Below are 25,064 nucleotides of genomic sequence, written 5' to 3'. Positions count from 1 at the left end.
TAAGGGATCTGGTGTGATAACGATCATTCATAGCTTTCTAAACCTATTGATGTGATAAAGGCATGTTAGGTCTAACCTGCTCTGCAAGCTCTACACGCTACTCTACACGCTTACATTTGTAAGGCAAATAATAAACAAATGATGCTTGAGGCCATCGACCTCCCATCGTTCCATCGGGCCTGACGCACCTGATGAGGAGGAGACAAAAGTTATGTCTGAATATGCAGAAATGAAACCAAAGGCGTTTACTGTGGCCTATAAAGGGAAGAGTCCCTGTGTACCTGTAGTGCACTGCCGATGAAAAGGGAGAGAGACAATGGACACCATGGGAGATCTTCACGGGGATAATCCAAGGGCGAATGAAAGGTAATCGTTCGCTATATTAAGTCATATTGCTACTTATATAGGGCCTACTGCATTTGCACTGCGGTTGTGGCCAAATTAGGCTACATCTTTAATTCTGTAAAGTTTAAACTTTAGAAATGCAAATCATCAGCATTAGGCTACCATTAGAGAATAAACACAATAATTGACAGGTCTGCTAAATTGAGGTTGTTTTTATAAAAATCTGTGACAATTGGTCGAGGTCTGAATAACTCCAATTGAGATGAAAAGGTAAAGACGACCTGGTGTGCCCTCCGCTGTCAAACTGATTCAAAGAGACAGTTTTATTTGTTAACGTCGTAATGGCTCATATCGTCATCATAGCAAGCTATGGCACTTTTTTGACTGTTACTGGAAGAAGACCCGAATTAAGAAAGAAATGGGTAAAAAGACGTTTTGCCGTTCTCCCCATACACTATGGTAAAGTGTCTCTATGCTGCGAACCCAGGTGTAACCTAGTCAACTTAGTAGACCATGATACAAGTAGCCTTTACCTAGTATAACAACACGTCCGCGTCCGAGTGAGGTTGAGGCTTCCCGGTCACCGATAGTATAAAGATACAAATAGGTCTACAACATCGCTTATTATAAGGTTGTCATGTCGGCGTTGGTCGTAACCATGGGGATACCACGCCCCACTCCTTCCTGAAACTCAAACCAAAGCGCAATATGAATTTAATATTTCAAAGCTGAAACCATGGGTTCACCGTCACTTCAACTTTGTGCGTGTTAGTAACTAATAAGCTCTACATAATAGAGGGTAATGCAGTCGTTCAATTATATTGTATGAAAGGCCAATGCAAATAGGCGTTTTAAGAACCAGGGACCGGATTCACAAAGCATTCTTAAGAAAAAATAATTGTTTTTGTAATTATATTTATATTGAAATCTTAAATCTCTGACTGTATATTGACTTCACTGTTATTGCACCATTTCTTCCCTTATATTGTTTATTCCTCTTATATTGTTATTGTATATTATTTTTTGCAAATTAGTAGGCCTATATTATATGGTATTGTTATAGGCCTACTGTTTACTTAACAGGCCGGTTGCACCAACTGGTCTTAACTACGCCCGATCTTAGCAATGTGAATGTTCCATTGTTTGCTTATATCACCGCGTTGCTAGGATATCTATGGAGGTAGATTTGTGTTTTTATTATGCAATCAAACAGAATAGGTTTGAGAGCAAAACTTTCCAAACGGCAATCAAAAAATAGATATGAATGCAAAACTATCGACACTGCAATCAAGAAATGTTTTATTGCAAGTAAAATAAAAAATTATTAATGGTGAATCCAAAAGTTTCGTTTCCAAATCCAAAAGTTTTGTTTGCGAATCCAAAAGTTTTGTTTGCGAATCCAAAAGTTTTGTTTGCGAATCCAAAAGTTTTGCTTGCGAATCCAAAAGTTTTTGCTTGCGAATCCAAAAGCTTTGCTTGCGAAAGATGTAAGACACGTCTCTATTGGCCAGTCTCGATCGGAGTGACAGCTTGGCAACATCCACAGTTACGCCCCGTGCCCACTACATTCGTCCGTCGACTGATCCCCATTGACTTTCAATGGGGACGGACGCGCAATGCATTGTGGATCCTTCCGTTCCGTTGGAGCCGTCGGCTCAGTCATGGCTCAGTCAAAAAGTTGAAAAATCTTCAACTTTTTCGGCAGCGACGGATCCGTCATCCAATCAGATCGCGTATGCAAATTTAAGCACTGTGACGCGACTCGGGCTCTGACGATACTGGAAAGCGGGAAAGCGGGTCATCTTGCATCGCAACAAGCAGGAAGTAGCGGGAAGAACCCGGCGAAGCGATTTGATTGGCTGACGGATGCCTCTGCAAAGACTACTCCCCCATCAGTCAGCCACGCCTTCCCACATCAGTCAACGGACAGAGGTAGTGGGCATGTAGGGTTATGCCCGGTGCCCACTACATCCGTCAGTTGACTGATCTCCATTGACTTTGAGATCAGCGGCGAACCGATTTGATTGGCTGTATCGTCAGAGCCCGAGTCGCGTCACAGTGCTTAAATTTGCATACGCAATCTGATTGGATGACGGATCCGTCGCTGCCGAAAAAGTTGAAAATTTTTCAACTTTTTGACTGAGCCGAAGGCTCCAACGGAACGGACGGATCCACAATGCATTGCGCGTCCGTCCCCATTCAAAGTCAATGGGGATCAGTCAACGGACGGAGGTAGTGGGCACGGGGCGTTAGTAACAAGAGAGGGAGTTTTGAAGTCCACGATGAGACAGAGCGGGACTCGGGAGTTGAGAGGACAGAAAATCAATGCGGAGGTATGTCTTCCGTCATAGTAATGGCAAGAATGTTGTGTTTGAACTGGTGCATGTAGATTGCTTTTGTTTAACGATCTGTGGATGTTGTAATGGGTTAAAAAATACACATTATTTTGTCAGCCTGTAGCTGCTAGCTTAGCTCAATTACCTAGTCATAGGTACGTTACGTGCCCAGGCTGACTATTAGCCTGCATGACGTTGTGCATGTAGCTACTAGTTAACAGGACTATTTGTGTTCAACGATCTCTCGTTACTAACTATGGATGTTGCCAAGCTGTCACTCCGATCAAGACTGGCCAATAGAGACATGTCTTACATCTTTCGGCGTAGGTCCCGCCCACGAGATTCAGCTCAACAGCAAGCAAAGCTTTTGGATTCGCAAGAAAAACGTTTGGATTCGCAAGCAAAACTTTTGGATTCGCAAACAAAACTTTTGGATTTGCAAACAAAACTTTTGGATTTGCAAACAAATCTTTTGGATTCCCATTAATAATTTTTTTATTACATTTATTTTACTTGCAATAAAACTTATTTTGATTGCAGTGTCGATAGTTTTGCTCTCAAATCTATTTTTTGATTGCAGTGTGGAAAGTTTTGCTCTCAAACCTATTCTGCTTGATTGCATAATAAAGACACAAATCTACCTCCATAGATATCTCGTGCCGACAGCTATTTACTATTTTACTTGACATGCTACACCGAAATAAATAATGAATTATTTAATTCATTGTCATCCATCAATTGTGTTAATGCATAACAATAAAAAATGCAAACGAATGTAGGCCTAATTAAAATATGTATTTGTGTTGTCTGGTTTACAACGAGCAGGCATTTAGACGGGAATTGTTCTTTTTGACAGAAGCAATGCATTGAACATCATCAAATGACAAGGAGCTAATTGAGTAGTTTTGAGACTGTAGGAGAGATCTGTTTGATGTGTCGACCTATTTAAAACATATAAACATAATTAAAACAATATTCACAACTTGGGTGACCAGATCACAAATTCACCAGATGTGGGACAAAGACCACGTTTGGGTGGGACAATGTGGGATACCAATGCATCGAGGTAGTCTAAAATTACTTTTAAAAAATATAAAAATTTCTACTCTGCCCCTTTGCTTATAACATTACTATGCCAAGTTACGACCAGGCGTAGTTAAGACCAGGCTAACGCCAAGTTGGTGCAACCCAGCCCAGTAAGTTTAGTAAAACAGTAGGCCTATAACGTCGGTACGTTGGCATTGGTCGTAACCATGGGGATAACACGCCCCCCTCCTTCTTCGAACTCAAACCAAAGCGCATTTTGAATTTATTTCAATGTTCGAATTGCAGCTGAAACAATGGGTTCACTGTCACTTTATCTTTGTGCTAGTTATAGGTAACCGTCAAATAAGCTCTATTGTAGGTTATACATAGTAGATAGGATGGGTCATTGAGGTCGTGCGTAATGTATTGTGTTGATGTCATGAATGGCCTGTAGGCGTTTTAAGAACCAGTTTTTAAAAAATATTTTTTTTTAAACGTATTTTTTTTAATATATATTTTTTATTTATTAGTATTGTATTTATATTTATATTGAAATCTTATTTCTCTGAGCGTATATTGACTGCACTGATATTGCACCATTTCTTCCCTTATATTGTTTCTTCCTATTATATTGTTATTGTATATTCGTTTTTGCAAATTAGTATATTATATTGTATTGTTATACTGTCACTTAAACTTAACAGTGTATGTGAGCAAAGGGTTAACCAAAGTCAAATTCCTTGTTTGTTACGCAAACCTGAATCTGAATCGGTTTATTTTGGCTGCATCACTATAACCATTGCTATGAGCCTATCACTACGAGCATTATATTCGGTGTATTCATTACATTAGAATTATGAACATAGTTCACCAAAGCACCGTGTTATGGTGTTATCACATCTAATATCGTCATTCATAGTAGTAACCATACATATATTCTGGGCATAGCCTCATGTCTCTGCGCCCCATCCCGGACCCGGCTCGTTCCGCGCAGCCCTCGGGCCTGAGCCTGCGCGTAGAGAGGCACCTGAGCTGCCCCATCTGCAATGACCTGTTCTTGGATCCCGTCACCATCTGCTGCGGCCACTCCTTCTGCAAGGCCTGCCTGAACCGCAACGCCATCGACAACAGCTGCCCGACCTGCAAGCAGCACTTCAGCCGCATCCCCGAGGTCAACGTCGTGCTGCAGGGACTCCTGCAGGACCTGCACCAGGCCCGGCTGGAGGCCAGGGGCCAAATGGCCGAGGGGTCCGCCGGGAGGCCCCGAGAGGTGGTCTGCGACGTCTGTATTGGGCCCGGGGCCCGCAGGGCCGTGATGTCGTGCCTGGTGTGTCTGGTGTCGTACTGCCGGGCCCACCTCGAGGGCCACAACAGTAGGAACCTGAGGGGCCACAGGATGGTGGCGCCTGTGGAGAACCTGGACGACAGGGCCTGCCCGGAGCACGGGCGGCCCCTGGAGCTCTGCTGCCGCGACAGCGGCTGCTGCATCTGCGTCCTCTGTGTGGGGGAGGGGCAGGAGGTTGTTTCCGTGGAGACGGTGTGGGAGAAGAAAAAGGTGAGGGTTTTGGAAGATCTCACATGTTTGAGTTTTAATGTTGTCATTTTGCAGTCATGAGTCGCTTTTATCTATCGTGACTTTCAGAGATATGCCATTGAGGAGTAGATAGGGGTTAGGACATCTGGCTCTAAGTTGCTGACAGGTGGACTATGGGAATTGGGGATCAAAGCCAGTATCTTTCTGCTTGGAGTCAAACACCCCAGCCGCTTCACTTACCCGCAATCTAAGATGGTTTGAGAGTGTCTGATCAGTGACTTTCTTCCACCAAATCAGGCAACACAGAGATGGAGCCCATGGCCCACAGGTTTGCAATGTTATGAATGTTATGAGCTGGTTGGTGGCTACGCTAATTGTAACCCTCGGGAAAGTTACCGCATATCGCCAAAGGTGTCGCCCAAAGAGAACGAAACAGAAATCCCACTTTAAATAATACACAATGCAAATTGGTTCGGTACAACAATGACCTTGAAAGCTGTTGAGGACCACTATCAGTATTGAGTGAAAAGTGATGTGATACTCCGGCTTCATATGGGAGTCAAAATTGAGATGTTCTTCTTTCTCCCTGAAGGGCCAGCTGAACGACCTCGAGGTTACGTTTAACAGGGGGATTGCGAGACGGCAAAACAAGCTGCAGGAAATCCGTTCCTCGATCAGGGTTTCCCAGGTGAGGAAAGTTATGTATTTTTAAAGGAGAGATCTTGGGATTGAATTTACAATTGTTGAGGCAGACTTGAGATAGTGTTGCTTCCTTTTGAAAAGTAAAAAAAAAACAATAATACAGAGGCTTCAGTTGTTGTCAGTCATGTATAAATCGCTTTCATCCGATTAAAACAGGCAAACAACAAAGTATGACATGTTCTGATCTGAAGTATGTTGTTGTGGTTCTAGTAAGTTGCAAATGCTACTGGCATGAATAATGAACAAAATAAATCCTCCAAATAATAATCACGGTCCTTCCTTTGTGTTTCTTTCAGGATCACTTACGTAGCGAGAGGACGGATATCGACGGCATTCTGTCATCCCTCATTTCCTACCTGGAGAACGCCAAAAGACATGCTCTCCTGCCCATGGACGAGAGGAGTCAGGCGGTGGAGAGGCAGGCCAAGGAAATGATGGAGCAGCTCAACAACGAGATAGGGGAACTGAAGAGGAACATCTCGGACCTGAGGCGCATTTCTGACACAGAGGATCCTATTTACTTCCTACAGGTGACAGAGGCAATTTTGTATAAATATAGATCATTCGGTGTCAGCCATTGTCTCTGATTAAACCGTTGCAGTAAAGTAAATGACTGAATTATTTCACTTGTTATTTTCTACTCCTTTAGAATTTTCCATCCACCCAGGACCTAGAAGAGGAGAACAACCTAACAGAGATAGCACTCGATGCATCCACCTCCTTCGGCACCTTCCGAAGTATCATAAAAAACCTGATGGATGAAATTCTCGACAAACTGGAGTTATTGACTCCAATCGGTAAGAAAGTGGTTGGAAGATTAGCCTATAAGAAGATAAATAACTTATTTTAAGTTAATTTAATTCTTCTGATTTCCCTCCATAGAACTGCAGAGGATCGTGAAGTTTGCAGGTAATTTTACTTTTCTGTATTATTCTACTCCAATTTAGTAAGTTGGGTTATTTTTCAATTCAAGAATTAAAAGCATGTTAGCATTGATGTCGTTTTGGCTAACTTCCTGTCCATTTTTGCAGTTAACATTCCCCTCCCTCATCACCACGTCATGACCCCTGTCCTCGTTTTTCTTGGCATCGTTCTTATCATCTTTATTTTATTCTGTCTTTTTGCGTGTTGAGTCGCGGATCTCTCTCTCCTACTGGGTGAATTATTTTTTTCTGCGAGAAAGACATGAATGACTCTTGTTAACTGAAGAAACATTCTCAGCTGTCAGATCAGTGATCTGACAGTGATGGCGGTCAGAGTATAAACCTATTTAAAATGTATATCAATAAAGAAACATCACCTAAATTGCCATGCAACAGATATTTCCACTTTACCAACTAATTCCAACTACGAAAAGGACCACAAAGGAAATAATCCTGTGACTTTTTGTGATATCCTTGACTCAGTTTTAATTGTGCACGTACAATGTTGTTGCAACAATGAGGTTTTGCTTCTAAAATGTATTGCGGAAGAATTAAACCCCCCAAAAATATTTTATTTTGCAGTGGACGTGAGGCTAGACCCCAGCACCGCTCACCCACGCTTAATCATATCCGCTGATGGCAAGAAGGTAAAAGGTGGCGGCGGGATTCAGGTAGTACCCATGGGTGCTCAAAGGTTCGACTTGTACTCATCCGTCCTCGGCCGGAACCGACTGACATCTGGCAAGGCTTACTGGCAGGTTGAGGTCGGCGACAAGTTGGGTTGGGTTCTAGGCGTAACGACGGTGACCTCTCAACGGAAAGGGAGGCTTGTGTTCCAGCCCGACGCCAACTACTGGGTGATAAAACATCACGATGGTGACGGCTACGCGGCAATGACGGCCCCGACCAAAAAGCTGGCCCTCATAGCCAAGCCCAAGATGGTAGGCGTCTTCCTGGATTACGAGGAGGGCCTCGTGTCCTTCTACGACCTGACGTCCTCCTCGCACATATTCTCGTTCACGGCGTGTGTATTCAGTGGCGAGCTCTGCCCCTATTTCAGTCCCCATGATGAGTTGGAGGAAAGCTGGCCTCTGGTCATCATTGCGGTGTAGGACCAGCTCTGGAATGATTACTATGCTAGTGTATACCAAATATACTGTATATGTAAACATAGAAAATACACATGGGTGGGTTTCAAACTGTGTCTCCACCCATTGGTAGCAGTTGGGGATTATTATGGTGGCGGGGCGTTTTCAATTTTCAATGCAAATATTCATATTCAATGCAAAATATATAAAGATGAGTTTCATTATTATGTTGGAAGACCGAAACCTGGAACAGTGTAACGATGAAAAATCCTGGAACAGTGTAACGATGAAAAATATAGAGAAATAACCACCACCTTTGTAATGGTAATGGAAATGCGGTGCTTATTATATTTTTGGGGTTCCGGGTGATAATCAGTGGTGGGTAAAGGCATTTAATCATATTGGACATTTTATTCTACATCAACCCATGTGGTCAAGCAAGGTCTAGGTTTGGTAGCAGTTGGGGATTATTATGGTGGCGGGACGTTCATATTCAATGCAAATATTCATATTCAATGCAAAATATATAAAGATGAGTTTCATTATTATGTTTGAAGACCGAAACCTGGAACCGTGTAACGATGAAAAATCCTGGAACAGTGTAACGATGAAAAATATCCATAGAGAAATAACTATCGCCTTTGTAATGGTGATGGCAATGCGGTGCTTATTATATCTTTTGGGTTCCGGGTCATAAGCAGTGGTGGGTAAAGGCATTTAATCATATTGGAAATGTTATTCTACATCAACCCTTGTGGTCAAGCAAGGTCTAGGTTCTTAATAGCTTCATAATGACTTAATGTCTTATTGTTGGGATAGGGATTGTAAAACTTTGTTCAATATACATTCCTGATGCACTTATTCACCTAATGCAATTTTCTATGTCTAACGTGCATCAAATGTGACTATACTTCATTCTGTAAGTTTATAGTAAATCTGGTTTTGGGAATTTCCTTAATAAAATAAATATCATTGATTGTACATCATTTGTTAAGCTTGTATCACATCAGCCACATTAAAAGAGCTTTATATATTAGCTTTTAAACATATAACACTCGAATCATGCAAGAAACGACATCAGTCGATCTTTTAATATTTTTTTATCCAAGTAAAATGTTGTTCTGAAAACAAACAGCAATGTGTTCTGCAATTGTTCGAGTGGTCTCCTACTTAATTTACGACCATGTCCAGCTATGTTTAGAAAATATTACTGTACTTTGTATCTTCTCACTCCATCTGGTCGTGAATGATGTGTTGGTTAACCGAATTGGACTAAATTAACTAATATAGTTGATGTGGGTTCTTCGACTGAATTTAGCTTGTAATCATAGGCCAGTTGGATTGATGTAGAAAACGAACAAAGGGCATAAACGTGTGGGTAAATTTTAACCCGACACTTTAGCGGTAGAAGTTACCGATTTTCCAGTGTCCCTTAGCTACACGACAAAAACAGTGTGCTATCGAAAGTCACTATTGTTTCTCTTGTTGTGAGGCCACACAAACGAGAGGATTGGCTATTTAGAAATTTGAGATGGTGAACATTTAGACAACATCGTCATCATCATCATCGTCATCATCGTCGTCATCATCATCATCATCATCATCATCGTCATCATCATCATCATCATCATCGTCATCATCGTCATCATCGTCATCATCATCATCATCCATATCTGGGTCTATTTTACCGGACAGCAAATCCTCAACCCACTGTTCCAGTTCATCAGCTGTGGGCATGTCGTCCTGGTCGTCCATTTCCATCCACACACTGTCGGCCTGTGAGTGAGAAACCAACCAATAAAGCTTCAGGAGCACACTTGAGTACAATGCAGAACAGCCCTGATCCTACATTTGGGGACTCGCTCACATCAAACACCTCTATACCTTAGAGCTCAGCCAATGAGTTAATCTTTACCCAAGTCTTATCAAATAGATTCATTTCGGGGGAGGGGGGGTAACATCATGTATGAACTGCATTAGAGAGCTAAATAAAATGGACACGACCTGACTTGCCCCCGTTTAAGCTCTGGGAACAGGTAAGGACGGGAAAAGTGGGAATCTGGCCATCCAATTCCGAACTGGAAATCTGTCATCCTGTCGTGTGTTGGGCCGGGAACAAGCCTGCGTCAGCAGTAAGTCCGTAAACAAGAATGTGTCCAGGCCCGCACGCAGGCCCGCACGCAGGCCCGGATATAGCAAATACTACAATTAGTACTATTATTTTCCTTTGTGATTTCTGTAGGGTGCTAAAATGTTTCTGATAATCAAACAAACTTAGACTTAAAGAAATATCTACTGGTACCCCAACTTCTACTAGTGAACAGATATAAAAGAATCCAAGAACCGAACAATGGAATATGAACAGTAGTTGCTCCATAAGCTGGAGAACAGAGGAGCATATTTTTAATTAGTCACACATAACCGTGCCAAACAATTTCTGCTTAAATTACTAAAATAATATCAAGATGACATTAACTTGGAGACATTAGATGGTTTTACGCGCGAGCACCAGCAGACAGAGGTCAAACTGTTCACGAGCCGCAACAGGTGACCTCATTACCACCTAATTAGTCAGACGACATGCAGGTGGGGAACCTGGGGTGGACTTGGTAAAAGTGAGATAGTACATTTTCCCACCAATACATAACACAATACATTATTAGATGTCACCAGATGTATTGTATGAATCTGAATCTGAATGTGTTCTACAAACACACAAATACACAACCATAGACCCACACACACACATTTAATGTTTGCTTATTTTTATTCATTTGGACCTTGGTTCTAATCGTTGTTTTCTGCTGATGCAGGTTGGTGTGGGAATGAAGTGTAACTTGTAGAGATTGTATAAAAATCCATATGTTGTAACTATACTATATAAGTATAGTATAGTATAGTGGAAACAAAACAAAAAAGGACGGATATGATGGGCTGTATAATACACCCACAAGACACCTGGCATAATATGTTCCAAACTATGCCAGGTGAATCAGAAACCTGGGAACACGGGTGTGACGATGTGGTAATTTAACAGGTATATATAGCAGCAATTACATTTGATCTTTCCTAATGAGGGCATGCGCGTCCAACACCTTTGAACAGCCAAGTGCACCATTTAGTTTTGGTTTTTGGCACAGTTGACAGGAGTCCAACAGGTTGAGCCTCCCAGTCCCAGTAGGTATGTACATCATTCCAGTAGACCGTAGTACACTGATGTGGTAGTATTCTAATGTCATATTAAGAGCTGAAGTATGTGCCTCGGGGACTTTAAGATTCTGTGTGTGCGTGTGTGTCTGTTTGTCTGTGTCATCAAGAATACATGTTTGCTGTCATGAACCATTTACTCATGAAAAGTTTTTAAATAGACAACAACCTAATTGTGAGGTGTCAAACAGGTGTAAAGTTTTACCGGTGATAAATGATCTACCCATGTCACCACGACGAGGTGAAGTGGGTGTCCAGAGGGTACGGCAGCCTATGGTATCCAGAAATCTCAGGAGTCCTGGTAATGTCATAGTTTTGACAATGATGGCTTAATGACAACACCAGGACTCCTTAGAATCCAAATCAAGGTCCAAGACTGCTGGGTTGCTCTCCCTTGCCTTCTCGCTCTTTCCCCATCAAAGCCTCTCTCTCTCTCTCTCTCTCTCTCTCTCTCTCTCTCTCTCTCTCTCTCTCTCTCTCTCTCTCTCTCTCTCTCTCTCTCTCTCTGTCTTTGTGCTTCTGTGTCTGATGCATGGAGTACAATACACACATGGTCGCCATGTTTGCCAGGGCGGTAACCATGACGGTGACCATGAAAGTGGCTGTGGTTAAGGACCTGCCTAGTGTTGACTCGTAGGGAGGAAACACTTTGCAATTATTGTCTTTCCCTAAGTTGCACCTCTGCCTCTCTCTTTCTTCCTTCCTCGTTCTTTCCCTCTTGCTCTCTCTCTCTCTCTCTCTCTCTCTCTCTCTCTCTCTCTCTCTCTCTCTCTCTCTCTCTCTCTCTCTCTCTCTCTCTCCGCCGTGCTCTTTAACAGCCCCTCTCTCTCTGACCTTGATGGGACTCTCCCCAGGTATGTCGGGGGTCCCTGACTGCTGCATCTGTCTGAGGGGACTCACCCGGCCCGTCAGCCTCCCCTGCCACCACGCATCCTGCCTGGCCTGCATCGGAGAGTACTGGAGGATCACTGGCTGCCGCCAGGATATGACAAAGCTGAGGAGGGAGCTAATTTGTTTAGCTGATATAGTTGTGATCAACCCTAGTTCAAAACTATGTTTTATGTCGTAAAATGTTGATGATGTATCAGTTGAATTATTTCTATTTTGTTTTCTACACATTTATGTTTGTTCTATTCATCACTGATTACATGCTATTAATCAGTAGGTAATTCACCTAACCAGACTGCCCCAAGAAGGGAAAATAGTGTTACAACGTGGTTGTGACAGCAACCATCATAAACCACAAATGTGTTTTTGTATATTTTATTTATTGTTGTGTAAATAATTGATGTATGAAATATTTTTATGTTTATTTTTACTTGATATGTCAGAAGGCCTATCAAGCATATGGTATTTAAAGTATTAATATGTAAAGTACCCCAATAAGACCAATAAACGATTTTTTGATAGCTTGCGTATGACTTGAACAAAACTGAAAACGTGGATCAAACCATTGAATCCTTAAAATACTTAGTAGGCCTATATCGTTAACCACAAGGTGGCGGCCAATGGGCACAGCAATGGTAGCGTGTAGTTTCGTGTTGGTAGGCCTACCATTCATTTTAAGTCTGACGAAGGGTTAGAATGGTCTTGGGGGCAGAGGGGGGGGGGGGGGGATAATAAGTACAAAGTGAAAAATATATAAAGAAGATAAGGGATCTGGTGTGATAACGATCATTTATAGCTTTCTAAACCTATTGATGTGATAAAGGCAGGTTAGGTCTAAACTGCTCTGCACGCTCTACACGCTACTCTACACGCTTTCATTTGTTAGGCAAACAATAAACAAATGATGCGTGAGGCCATCGACCTCCCATCGTTCCATCGGGCCTGACGCACCTGATGAGGAGGAGACAAAAGTTATGTATGGGAAGAGCATTTGCACAGAAATGAAACCAAAGGTGTTTACTGTGGCCTATAAAGGGAAGAGTCCCTGTGTACCTGTAGTGCACTGCCAATGAAAAGGGAGAGAGACAATGGACACCATGGGAGATCTTCACGGGGATAACCCAAGGGCGAATGAAAGGTAATCGTTCGCTATATTAAGTAATATTGTTACTTATATAGGGCCTACTGCATTTGCACTGCGGTTGTGGCCAAATTAGGCTACATCTTTAATTCTGTAAAGTTTAAACTTTAGAAATGCAAATCATCAGCGTTAGGCTACCATTAGAGAATAAACACAATTTATATCGACAGGTCTGCTAAATTGAGGTTGTTCTTATAAAAATCCGTGACAATTGGTCGAGGTCAGAATAACTGCAATTGAGATGAAAAGGTGAAGACGACCTGGTGTGCACTCCGCTGTCAAACTGATTCAAAGAGCCAGTTTTATTTGTTAACGTCGTAATGGCTCATATCGTCATCATAGCAAGCTATGGCACTTTTTTGACTGTTACTGGAAGAAGACCCGAATTAAAAAAGAAATGGATAAAAATACGTTTTGCCGTTCTCCCCATACACTATGGTAAAGTGTCTCTATGCTGCGAACACAGGTGTAACCTAGTAAACTTAGTAGACCATGATACAAGTAGCCTTTACCTAGTATAACAACACGTCCGCGTCCGAGTGAGGTTGAGGCTTCCCGGTCACCGATAGAATAAAGATACAATGTGGGGCGGATTTCATATAGGCTAGGTCTACAACATCGCTTATTATAAGGTCGTCACGTCGGCGTTGGTCGTAACCATGGGGATACCACGCCCCACTCCTTCCTGAAAGTCAAAGCAAAGCGCAATATGAATTTAATATTTCAAAGCTGAAACAATGGGTTCACCGTCACTTCAACTTTGTGCGTGTTAGTATAATAAGCTCTATTGTATGCATAATAGAGTGTGTAATTGCAGTCGTTCAATTATATTGTATGAAAGCCCTATGCAAATAGGCGTTTTAAGAACCTGGGGCCGGATTCACAAAGCATTAAGAAAAAAAAGGTTTTTGTAATTATATAAATATTGAAACCTTAAATCTCTGACCGTATATTGACTTCACTGTTATTGCACCATTTCTTCCCTTATAGGCCTATTGTTTATTCCTCTTATATTGTTATTGTATATTATTTTATGCAAATTAGTAGGCCTATATTATATATGGTATTGTTATAGGTACTGTTTACTTAACAGGCCGGTTGCACCAATTGGTCTTAACCGATCTTAGCCATGTGAATGTTCCATTGTATATCAGCGCGTTGCATCACATAAAAGCCTGCAAATACAAACTTAGCAAATATATCTTATTTAAATGGAACTTTCCCAAGTTCTCTCACGTGAGAAAACATAGTAGGCAAGGCATGGAGCTTTCATGCTATTTCACAGCGCCTCAAGTTAACACAACTGACAATCAAACAGAATAGACAGTCAAGGCTACCATTGTTATTTCAAGCATTGAACTTTAATGTGCCTTTTCTCCAACAACAGGGAGCAAACAACCTAACCCCAGCACAACTCAGCTCTAGTCGACCAATATACTGAACCACATTGGCCTATTCGAGTAGAACATGCACTGGATTAGGTTACATGGAGTACATAGGCTGATTATCTGAACAAAATAAAACTCACACAGCTCAGAATCACATAGATTAACTAGAAATGCATTTGATAATTATCTGCTTTTACTGGACAATACCAACTAAAGGCACAGCTGTGTATACAATTAGGCAATATGCACTAAATCAAATAATAACTTTTTTTGTGAGTCCCGCATTCTTTGTGTAGTTTCACCTCGTATACACCTCCGTGTGAAATGGAAAAATGACTCAAGCAAACTTCACACAAAACGGACTCGCCTTGCACTGCAGTGCAAGGCGAGTCTGGTAACTGGTCCTTTAAGTCTTTAAGGCTTAAAAGAGTCTGGTCCTCCAGGGATAGATAGTTTCCCATTCTTTATTCTTCGCTGCATTTCCTCTTCTTTGTCGTACGAGTCGTGCTTTCCTCCGTCTCGTGCGGCATGCCGTTCTGACCTGATCTGCACTGTTTCTTGTTGGTGGGCATGCCCTTAACCGGCGTATGCGCCCCAGTTTGATTGACAAAACAGCACGCCCCGCCTCCTGATGACAGCCCTCACTGCTGTCTCCGCACACAGCTATTTGATAAATGCCAGATTATAAAAGACGCATTTCAAAAATAAATAAATAATCGAGTCTGACTGTCAATAACAATGCGGGACAACGTCTCAATTTGCGGGACGTGTAAAAAGTAATGGTAATGCGTGACTGTCCCGCACAAAGCGAGACATCAGTGGTCACCCTATTCACATCTGATTAATAAATTGAGAACGGACTAATCAGCCAGCGATATCTTCAATTGCTCTGGCTGGACGCACGTCTTCCTCGGGGACTGCCGGTGGCTTATGGTGTCTGGGGAGAGGGATTCTCTTGGATATGCAGATGTTGTGCAGAACGGTGCACGCAGCTATTTCTGTGCAGAGCCGTTTGGGTGCATCCTTATCTCCACATGAAGGCAGTGAAACCCTCCGGATAACCGCGGCCGATCTGTGAACACTGATCATTTCGCCGGCTGTGCTTTGAAATGCCCCGTTTGCATAGAAGCGAAGCGCAATGACCAGTTACAAGGATGGTGGTAGCGCTGCATCGGATTGGATGCAATTGCTATAGAAACAGCCTGGAATTTCAACTTTACGCCTGCATCCTGACCAGGCGTAGGATCAGGGGCGCAACTGCCTACTTTCTGGGGGGTATGCAGACACAGCAGCCCCCCCCTCCTCTTTTATCTGGGCACAAATTTGACGTAAAACACACTCTGATATTGAATCAAAAAATTCATTTTGAGTGCACCAGGACAGATATCCGGTGTTTTCTTTAGAGGCAGCCTTTCTAAGATGCTCTGCCAGAGTAACATCATACCGTGCTATAAGAGATACGCAGAAAATGTCCACTTCTAGGATTTCCTAACTGTGCATTCTTTCCCCCTCAGTGGCAGGTTTCTTTCTGCAAGGAAGAGTATGCAGTCGATCACTCGAGTCAACAGGCTCTCTGCAATTCGCTATCAATAGTTTTACCTACGCATAAGTGGGATGCCAATTCTTTCCACATCAGATAAGCATTTAAGTGGTACTTGTTTCATGGTGCTTCAGTATCTTTGAAATACACTGCCAGTTATTATAACCCACCACAAGGCGAGTGTCAGCAACTCTAGCTTCACCAAACCGTTTTTACTGGGTCTATTGACCTAAAACAAAGACCTGCATAGAGGTTGAAGTAAAACAAAATATAACCACAAAGAAGTTATTTTATTTTTCTTGTTATGATCCGTTATATTGTAGGCTCCATTCTGATCAGTACACAGTTGCAAGACAACAGTAACCTGTTGTTTTACTAGTAGATTTAGCTAACCTGAATATTTACAAGCCTCCTCTTGATACACTGACACAAAAACGACTTTCAACCACTTTGGAAAGCTTTCTTTCATCCCTGCGCACCCTTTCTCCTTCCCAATCTTTCTTTTTCAATGTTGTGACCCTGAGGGCTTTCTTCTCTGCCTCTCCGTATTGAGGTACGTGTCATCAGATGACGATACGGTTCAAATTAAGACACTCTGGCGCTCGCCTCCAGGGCGTGGTCGAGGGGGCGATCGAGGGGGCGCTCGGTCGTCGTCTGCTCCGCACACGTCGATCGAGGGGGGCCCTATCGTCGTGTGCGGAGCAGGGCCATCAGTGAGGTTCCTCTGTTATTGATCATCATATCATGCACACAAACGCTGTTAAAAACAGAAAATGCCGACTCAATTTTTTTTACTTCCATCGCTTTGGCGCCGCATATAGTGCATACCCACTTTTTGCGCAACTGCGTAGGATTTACGCCTGGTCAGAGTGAAAAGAACGCTAAGCCCATTTGGTGCAACCGGCGTAACGGTTAGGTCGGACTTAGAACGCCAAGCTACGACCAGGCGTAGTTAAGACCAGGCTAACGCCCAGTTGGTGCAACCCAGCCCAGTAAGTTTAGTAAAACAGTAGGCCTATAACGTCGGTAGGTTGGCGTTGGTCGTAACCATGGGGATAACACGCCCCCCTCCTTCTTCAAACTTATGTATTAGTATAGGCCTAGTTATATTGAAATCTTAATTCTCTGACCGTATATTGACTGCACTGATATTGCACCATTTCCTCCCTTATACTGTTTCTTCCTATTATATTGTTATTGTATATTATTTTTTGCAAATTAGTATATTATATTGTATTGTTATACTGTCACTTAAACTTAACAGTGTATTTATATTTCGTACTGTTCTTTCGGTTTTGTGTTCTTTAACAATAAGTTAAGTGTGGAGTGTTGTCGGCTACTTTGAGAGCAAAGGGTTAACCGAAGTCAAATTCCTTGTTTGTTACGCAAACCTGAATCTGAATCGGTTTATTTTGGCTGCATCACTATAACCATTGCTATAAGCCTATCGCTACGAGCATTATATTCGGTGTATTCATTACATTAGAATTATGAATATTGTTTGCTAAAGCACCGTGTTGTGGTGTTATCACATCTAATATCGTCATTCATAGTAGTAACCATACATATATTCTGGGCATAGCCTCATGTCTCGGCGCCCCATCCCGGACCCGGTCCGTTCCGCGCAGCCCTCGGGCCTGAGCCTGCCCGTAGAGAGGCACCTGAGCTGCCCCATCTGCAATGACCTGTTCTTGGATCCCGTCACCACCTGCTGCGGCCACTCCTTCTGCAAGGCCTGCCTGAACTGCAACGCCATCGACAACAGCTGCCCGACCTGCAAGCAGCACCTCAGCCGCATCCCAGAGGTCAACGTCGTGCTGGAGGGACTCCTGCAGGACCTGCACCAGGCCCGGCTGGAGGCCAGGGGCCAAATGGCCCAGGAGTCCGCCGGGAGGCCCCGAGAGGTGGTCTGCGACGTCTGTATTGGGCCCGGGGCCCGCAGGGCCCTGAAGTCGTGCCTGGTGTGTCTGGTGTCGTACTGCCGGGCCCACCTCGAGGGCCACGACAGTAGGAACCGCCTGAGGGGCCACAGGATGGTGGCGCCTGTGGAGAACCTGGACGACAGGGCCTGCCCGGAGCACGGGCGGCCCCTGGAGCTCTACTGCCGCGACAGCGACCGCTGCATCTGCGTCCTCTGTGTGGAGGAGGGGCGGGAGGTTGTTTCCGTGGAGACGGAGTGGGAGGAGAAAAGGGTGAGGGTTTTGGAAGATCTCACATGTTTGAGTTTTAATGTTGTCATTTTGCAGTCATGAGTCGCTTTTATCTAATGACTTTCAGAGATATGCCATTGAGGAGTAGATAGGGGTTAGGACATCTGGCTCTAAGTTGCTGAAAGGTGGACTATGGAAATTGAGGATCAAAGCCAGTATCTTTCTGCTTGGAGTCAAACACCCCAGCCGCTTGACTTACCCGCAATCTAAGATGGTTTGAGAGTGTCTGATCAGTGACTTTCTTCCACCAAATCAGGCAACACAGAGATGGAGCCTATGGCCCACAGATTTGCAGTGTTATGAATGTTATGAGCTGGTCAGTGGCTACGCTAATTGTAACCCTTTTGAAAGTTACTGCATATCGCCAAACGTTTCGCCCAAAGAGAACGAAACAGAGGGTTAGGGTTTAAATAATACACATTAGAAATTGGTTCGGTACAACATTGACCTTGAAAGCTGTTGATGACCACTATCAGTATTGAGTGAAAAGTGATGTTATACTCCAGCTTCATATGGGAGTCAAAATTGAGATGTTCTTCTTTCTCCCTGAAGGGCCAGCTGAACTACCTCGAGGGAGAGTTTCAGGGGGGGATTGTGAGACGGAAAAACAAGCTGAAGGAAATGCGTTCCTCGTTGAAGGTTTCCCAGGTGAGGACAGTAATGTATTTTTAAAGGAGAGATCTTGGGATTGAATTAACAATTGTTGAGGCAGACCTGAGATTGTGTTGCTTCCTTTTGAAAAGTAAAAAAAAAAAAAAAATACAGAGGCTTCAGTTGTTCTCAGTCATGTATAAATCGCTTTCAATCCAATTAAAACAGGCAAACAACAAAGTATGACATTTTATGATCTGAAGTATGTTGTTGTGGTTCTTGTAAATAGCAAATACTACTGGCATGAATAATGAACAAAATAAATCCTCCAAATAATAATCACGGTCCTTCCTTTGTGTTTCTTTCAGGATCACTTACGCAGCGAGAGTACGGATATCGACGGCATACTTTCATCTCTAATTTCCTACGTGGAGAACGCCAAAAGACACGCTCTCCTGCCCATGGACGAGAGGAGTCAGGCGGTGGAGAGGCAGGCTAAGGAAATGACGGAGCAGCTCAACAACGAGATAGGGGAACTGAAGAGGAACATCTCGGACCTGAGGCGCATTTCTGACACAGAGGATCATATTGACTTCCTACAGGTGACAGAGGCAATTTTGTATAAATGTTGCTCATCCGGTGTCAGCCATTGTCTCTGATTAAACCGTTACAGTAAAGTAAATGACTGAATTATTTCACTTGGTTTTTTCTACTCCTTTAGAATTATCCATCCACCAAGGTCCTAGAAGAGGAAAACAACCTAACAGAGATGGCACTCGATGCATCCACCTCCTTCGGCACCTTCCGAAGTATCATAAAAAACCTGATGGATGAAATTCTCGACAAACTGGAGTTAGTGACTCCAATCGGTAAGAAAGTGGTTGGAAGATTAGCCTATAAGAAGATAAATAACTTAATTTAACCTAATTTAATTCTTCTGATTTCCCTACATAGAACTGCAGAGGATCGTGACGTTTGCAGGTAATTTTACCTTTCTGTATTATTCTACTCCTATTTAGTTTGTTGGGTTATTTCTCAATTCAAGAATTCAAGGCACTGTTAGCATTGATGTCGTTTTGGCTAACTTCCTGTCCATTTTTGCAGTTAACATTCCCCTCCCTCATCACCACGTCATGACTCCTGTCCTCTTTTTTCTTGGCATCGTTCTTATCATCTTTATTTTATTCTGTCTTTTTGCGTGTTGAGTCGCGGATCCCTCTCTGCTACTGGGTGAAGTGGGAACGGGAACTAGAAAATATTTTTCTGCGAGAAAGACCTGAATGACCCTTGTTAGGCCGTGTTAACATCTAGCGTTTTTTCAAATCTGCCCGCGCTTGTTTTACATTATATTCCTATGGAGCAGAGTGTTTCTGGAAAAAGTCACAGCCGTTTTTTTAAACGTCTCTCCCAGCGTTTTCTTCTGCCATACGGAGCGTTGAAAAAAGATCAACTTTCAGGAAGAAAGCGGCCGACGTCAGGTGTCTTTTGGGCAACTGACCAATCACAAGCGGAACATTGACACTTCGTTACGAAGGAAAATCTCAACTGTCAAAACAAGAAACAATGGCGGACAAATCACTCGGGAAAGGGCCGGTTGAGCAATTAATAGTTGTAATCACAGAATATGTTGAGATCTACGACATGCCTAATGGGCTCTAGCCTGGATACGTAGTAGGCGAGTAACGTCAGGTCTGGAATAGGTTCACTGCTCGGCGATAGAAAAAAAACGCTCTCGGCGCTTTTAGGACAAAAAACGCTGCCAGCTTTTTTATTGGTTGAAAAAGACGGTCGGCTCAACTATTTCCTATAACAAAAAATGCTCAATGTGAACACGGCCTAACTACAGAAGCATTCTCAGCTGTCAAATCAGTGATGGCGGTCAGAGTATAGACCTATTCAAAACCTATATTAACAAAAAAAACTTCACCTAAATTGCCCTATAATGGATATTTCAACTTTACCAACTAATTAATTACTAATAACTAAGAAAAGGAGCACAACGGAAATTATCCTGTGACTTTTTGTGATATCCTTGACACAGTTTTAATTGTGCACGTAGGCCTACATTGTTGTTGCAACAATGAGGTTTTTCTTCTAAAATTAATTGCGGAAGAATTAAACCCCCCAACAATATTTTATTTTGCAGTGGACGTGAAACTAGACCCCAGCACCGCTCACCCACGCTTAATCGTATCCGCTGACGGCAAGGAGGTACAAGATGGCGGCGGGATTCAGGTAGTACCCAGGGGTGCTCAGAGGTTTGACTTGTACTCATGCGTCCTCGGCCGGAACCGACTGACATCCGGCAAGGCCTACTGGCAGGTTGAGGTCGGCGACAAGTTGGGTTGGGATCTAGGCGTAACGACGGTGACCTCTCAACGGAAAGGCAAGCTTGTGTTCGAGCCCGACACCAACTACTGGGTGATAGCGCATTACGATGGTGACGGCTACGCGGCAATGACGGCCCCGCCCAAAAAGCTGGCCCTCAAAGCCAAGCCCAAGATGGTGGGCGTCTTCCTGAATTACGAGGAAGGCCTTGTGTCCTTCTACGACCTGACGTCCTCCTTGCACATATTCTCGTTCACGGCGTGCGTATTCAGTGGCGAGCTCTGCCCCTATTTCAGTCCCCATAATGAGTTGGACGAAGGCCGGCCTCTGGTCATCACTGCGGTGTAGGACCAGCTCTGGAATGATTACTATGCTAGTGTATACCAAATATACTGCATATGTAAACATAGAAAATACACATGGGTGGGTTTCAAACTGTTTCTCCACCCATTGGTAGCAGTTGGGGATTATTATGGTGGCGGGACGTTCATATTCAATGCAAATATTCATATTCAATGCAAAATATATAAAGATGAGTTTCATTATTATGTTTGAAGACCGAAACCTGGAACAGTGTAACGATGAAAAATCCTGGAACAGTGTAACGATGAAAAATATCCATAGAGAATTAACTACCACCTTTGTAATGGTGATTGGAATGCGGTGCTTATTATATTTTTGGGGTTCCGGGTCATAAGCAGTGGTGGGTAAAGGCATTTAATCATATTGGAAATGTTATTCTACATCAACCCTTGTGGTCAAGCAAGGTCTAGGTTCTTAATAGCTTCATAATGACTTAATGTCTTATTGTTGGGTATGATATGTCTCATATACTTCATTCTGTAAGTTTATAGAAAATCTGTTTTTTGGGAATTTCCTTAATAAAATAAATATCATTGATTGTGCATCGTTTGTTGAGCTTCTATCACATCAGCCACATTAAATGAGCTTTATATGTTAGCTTTTAAACATAACAATCGAATAATGCAAGAAACGACATCAGTAGATTTTTAAATATTTTTTTATCCAAGTAAAATATTGTTCTGAAAACAAACAGCAATGTATTCTGCAATTTTTCGAGTAGTCTCCTACTTAATTTAAGACCATGTCCAGCTATGTTTAGAAAATATTACTGTACTTTGTATCTTCTCACTCCATCTGGTCGTGAATGATGTGTTGGTTAACCGAATTGGACTAAATTAAGTTATAGAGTTGATGTGGGTTCTTCGACTGAACTTAGCTTGTAATCATAGGCCAGTTGGATTGATGTAGAAAACGAACAAAGGGCATAAACGTGTGTGTACATTTTAACCCGACACTTTAGCGGTAGAAGTTACAGATTTTCCAGTGTCCCTTAAAATATCCAGCTACACGACAAAAACAGTGCTATCGAAAGTCACTATTGTTTCTCTTGTTGTGAGGCCACACAAACGAGAGGATTGGCAATTTAGAAATTTGAGATGGTGAACATTTAGACAACATCGTCATCATCATCATCGTCATCATCGTCGTCATCATCATCATCATCGTCGTCATCATCATCGTCATCATCATCATCATCATCATCGTCATCATCATCATCATCGTCATCATCATCGTCATCATCGTCATCATCGTCATCATCGTCATCATCGTCATCATCATCGTCATCATCATCATCGTCGTCTTCATCATCATCATCCATATCTGGGTCTATTTTACCGGACAGCACATCCTCAACCCACTGTTCCAGTTCATCAGCTGTGGGCATGTCGTCCTGGTCGTCCATTTCCATCCACACACTGTCGGCCTGTGAGTGAGAAACCAACCAATAAAGCTTGAGGAGCACACTTGAGTACAATGCAGAACAGCCCTGATCCTACATTTGGGGACTCGCTCACATCAAACACCTCTATACCTTAGAGCTCAGCCAATGAGTTCATCTTTACCCAAGTCTTATCAAATAGATTCATTTTGGGGGAGGGGGGGTAGCATCATGTATGAACTGCATTAGAGAGCTTACATCCTCCACATCAACAACACCAATCTGGGGGGAACCCAGGTCGATGCGGAAGGTCTTCTCCCAGTAGGGCACCAGCTGAAAAGGACAGGATCAGAGGTCAGCTGAAGGTCAACAGGTGGACACAGCTAGCATTAATTAGCAATACTAATGGGAAGACCATCATGTTATCTAATTGGCAATAATCAGAGCTCCAGGGGCATATTTTGTTGAATGTTCTTATTATATATATATATATACATTTTGTGGAATGTTCTTCCAACAATAATTCATCATCAGATTAAAGAGATTAAAGAAATCAGATTCATTATCCGATTGAAGAGTGTTCCTGGTCATACCAGGGGGAAGTTGTCGGGGTCGATCCAGATGATGCTGAGGTTAGGGTTGTCTGTGTTCTCACGAGCCACTTCCTTCAGAATCTCCAGGAATTCATAACCGTCTGGGTGCAAAGTTCAAAGGTCAGGTCGTCAACCTGGCAGCCTGTGGTTTCGTCCAGCGATGTAGTTCATCTTTCTGACTCATTAACTTTAGTACTTGGGGGTCATAAGAGAAGCTGTGAGTTCTGGGATCTTGTAGTCAAGAATGTCTTGACTTCTTAACAATAACAACAAAAGCAACTTTGTCTTTGAATAGATTTGCATATTTCATTATTCGATTTTCTTTGTGAATGCTCATAGAAACATGGACATGTTACCACTAAAGAACTCCTGGTGTACCTGTTCCTATGTGCACTCCTATTGTCATAGCCATACTGTACCTGGGTCATCCTCCTCAGCGAACGCAACAATGTGCTCTCCGTCAATGTCATCCTCCTGTTAATGAGAGGTATTTATTAAAGAGGGCTTCTCCAATGTTGACCCTCAACCCCCCTGCAGTCTACCATAGGAATTAAGGAGAGATTCACACTTCATACCCAGATCTCATACATGCTGTGGGGCTCAAGCTTCCTCAAGGTGGGCCTGGAAACAAAAGAAAAGACGACTCATTATAGTCTCAAACACTGAATTATTTCTGTGCCACCTTATGGAGGTCATATGACGGTGGTCCCACCTGTCGTGCTCCTCAATGTAATTGACGAGTTCATCTTCAGTGTACGGCCTGCCGGGAATGGACACTGACTCTTCCATGAAGGGTTCGTACAGGTCCACCTCGTTCAGCTTCAGCTTCAGCTTTTTGCCGATCTGACAGGAAGTGGTAGATAGAGATAGATCGATCGCTCAAACAAGAACGGTCTAGCTATACTCCGGTCCTGGTTTTTCAAGAAACAATGTCACACAGTGTTTTGTTGCTATACCGATTTTGAGTTTCTGTTGTATGTGGATCTGAATTTGGAGGGAGCGTTTGCATGTGATTTGCTTTGTTTTTCCATTGAGTTTCCATCCTAAACACAGATATTCAAACGAGGAATGATCGAGTGCCAACCTTGGGGTCGAAGGTGGCGAAGAACTTAATGAAAGGGTGGAACTCCTCAGCTGCGTCTTCGTATTCGACGTAGTCTGAAAGAAGGCAGAAGAATCCATAAGGTCAGCATCAGAAACCAATGGGGAGGTTTCCAATATCGTAACAGGTTGAATCGTAACAATAACTTATTTATTTTTTAAAGGCTTTGTCTAAACATTTGTATGCCTTATTATTGAATGAGATAGAGAGGAATGCATGGGAAACAGAGGGGAGGACATGCAGCAGAGGACCACGGGCATAATTCGAACCCGGGTTGCTGCGATCAGGACTATCTGGTACACCTCCACAAGAATAACTTTTGACAGTGACCACCTACGGGGGGATTTCTCGCTCTTGAAGTATCCGGCGAGCTTGATG

General features: G+C 42.9%; 3 protein-coding genes across 4 annotated transcripts in view; 2 read left to right on the top strand and 1 right to left on the bottom strand.

Annotated features, from left to right (window-relative positions):
* Nucleotides 1-258: 258 nt before the first annotated feature.
* Nucleotides 259-9,349, top strand: LOC130369712 (nuclear factor 7, brain-like). The gene is made up of 7 exons (XM_056575211.1): nt 259-366; nt 4,656-5,262; nt 5,834-5,929; nt 6,240-6,473; nt 6,593-6,740; nt 6,826-6,852; nt 7,449-9,349. The coding sequence occupies exons 1-7, from the start codon at nt 317-319 to the stop codon at nt 7,976-7,978; spliced, it is 1,692 nt and encodes a 563-aa protein (XP_056431186.1). The 5' UTR covers nt 259-316; the 3' UTR covers nt 7,979-9,349.
* Nucleotides 9,350-12,968: 3,619 nt separating this feature from the next.
* LOC130369939 (E3 ubiquitin-protein ligase TRIM39-like) lies at nt 12,969-22,181 on the top strand. Its single transcript, XM_056575554.1, has 7 exons — nt 12,969-13,187; nt 17,701-18,310; nt 18,881-18,976; nt 19,288-19,521; nt 19,641-19,788; nt 19,874-19,900; nt 21,066-22,181. Exons 1-7 carry the CDS (start codon nt 13,138-13,140, stop codon nt 21,593-21,595), a joined length of 1,695 nt encoding a protein of 564 aa, XP_056431529.1. The 5' UTR covers nt 12,969-13,137; the 3' UTR covers nt 21,596-22,181.
* A 66-nt stretch (nt 22,182-22,247) lies between these two features.
* casq1b (calsequestrin 1b) overlaps nt 22,248-25,064 on the bottom strand; it is a 14,528-nt gene continuing 11,711 nt past the window's right edge. For both annotated transcript variants that reach the window (XM_056575555.1, XM_056575556.1), the window contains 8 exons: nt 25,024-25,064; nt 24,669-24,742; nt 24,297-24,427; nt 24,160-24,205; nt 24,004-24,058; nt 23,585-23,685; nt 23,250-23,324; nt 22,248-23,036 (listed from right to left, as the gene is read on the bottom strand). The exon at nt 25,024-25,064 is cut by the window's right edge and continues 71 nt beyond it. In XM_056575555.1, the coding sequence (XP_056431530.1) occupies nt 22,719-23,036; nt 23,250-23,324; nt 23,585-23,685; nt 24,004-24,058; nt 24,160-24,205; nt 24,297-24,427; nt 24,669-24,742; nt 25,024-25,064 (841 nt within the window). In that variant the 3' untranslated portion in view covers nt 22,248-22,718. The remainder of the gene's footprint in view (nt 23,037-23,249; nt 23,325-23,584; nt 23,686-24,003; nt 24,059-24,159; nt 24,206-24,296; nt 24,428-24,668; nt 24,743-25,023) is intronic.

This window comes from Gadus chalcogrammus, chromosome 17 (assembly GCF_026213295.1).
Source record: "Gadus chalcogrammus isolate NIFS_2021 chromosome 17, NIFS_Gcha_1.0, whole genome shotgun sequence".
Lineage (NCBI taxonomy): Eukaryota > Metazoa > Chordata > Actinopteri > Gadiformes > Gadidae > Gadus > Gadus chalcogrammus.
The sequence above is the reverse complement of the archived record's forward strand: the minus strand, read 5'-3'. Positions and strand labels throughout refer to the sequence as shown.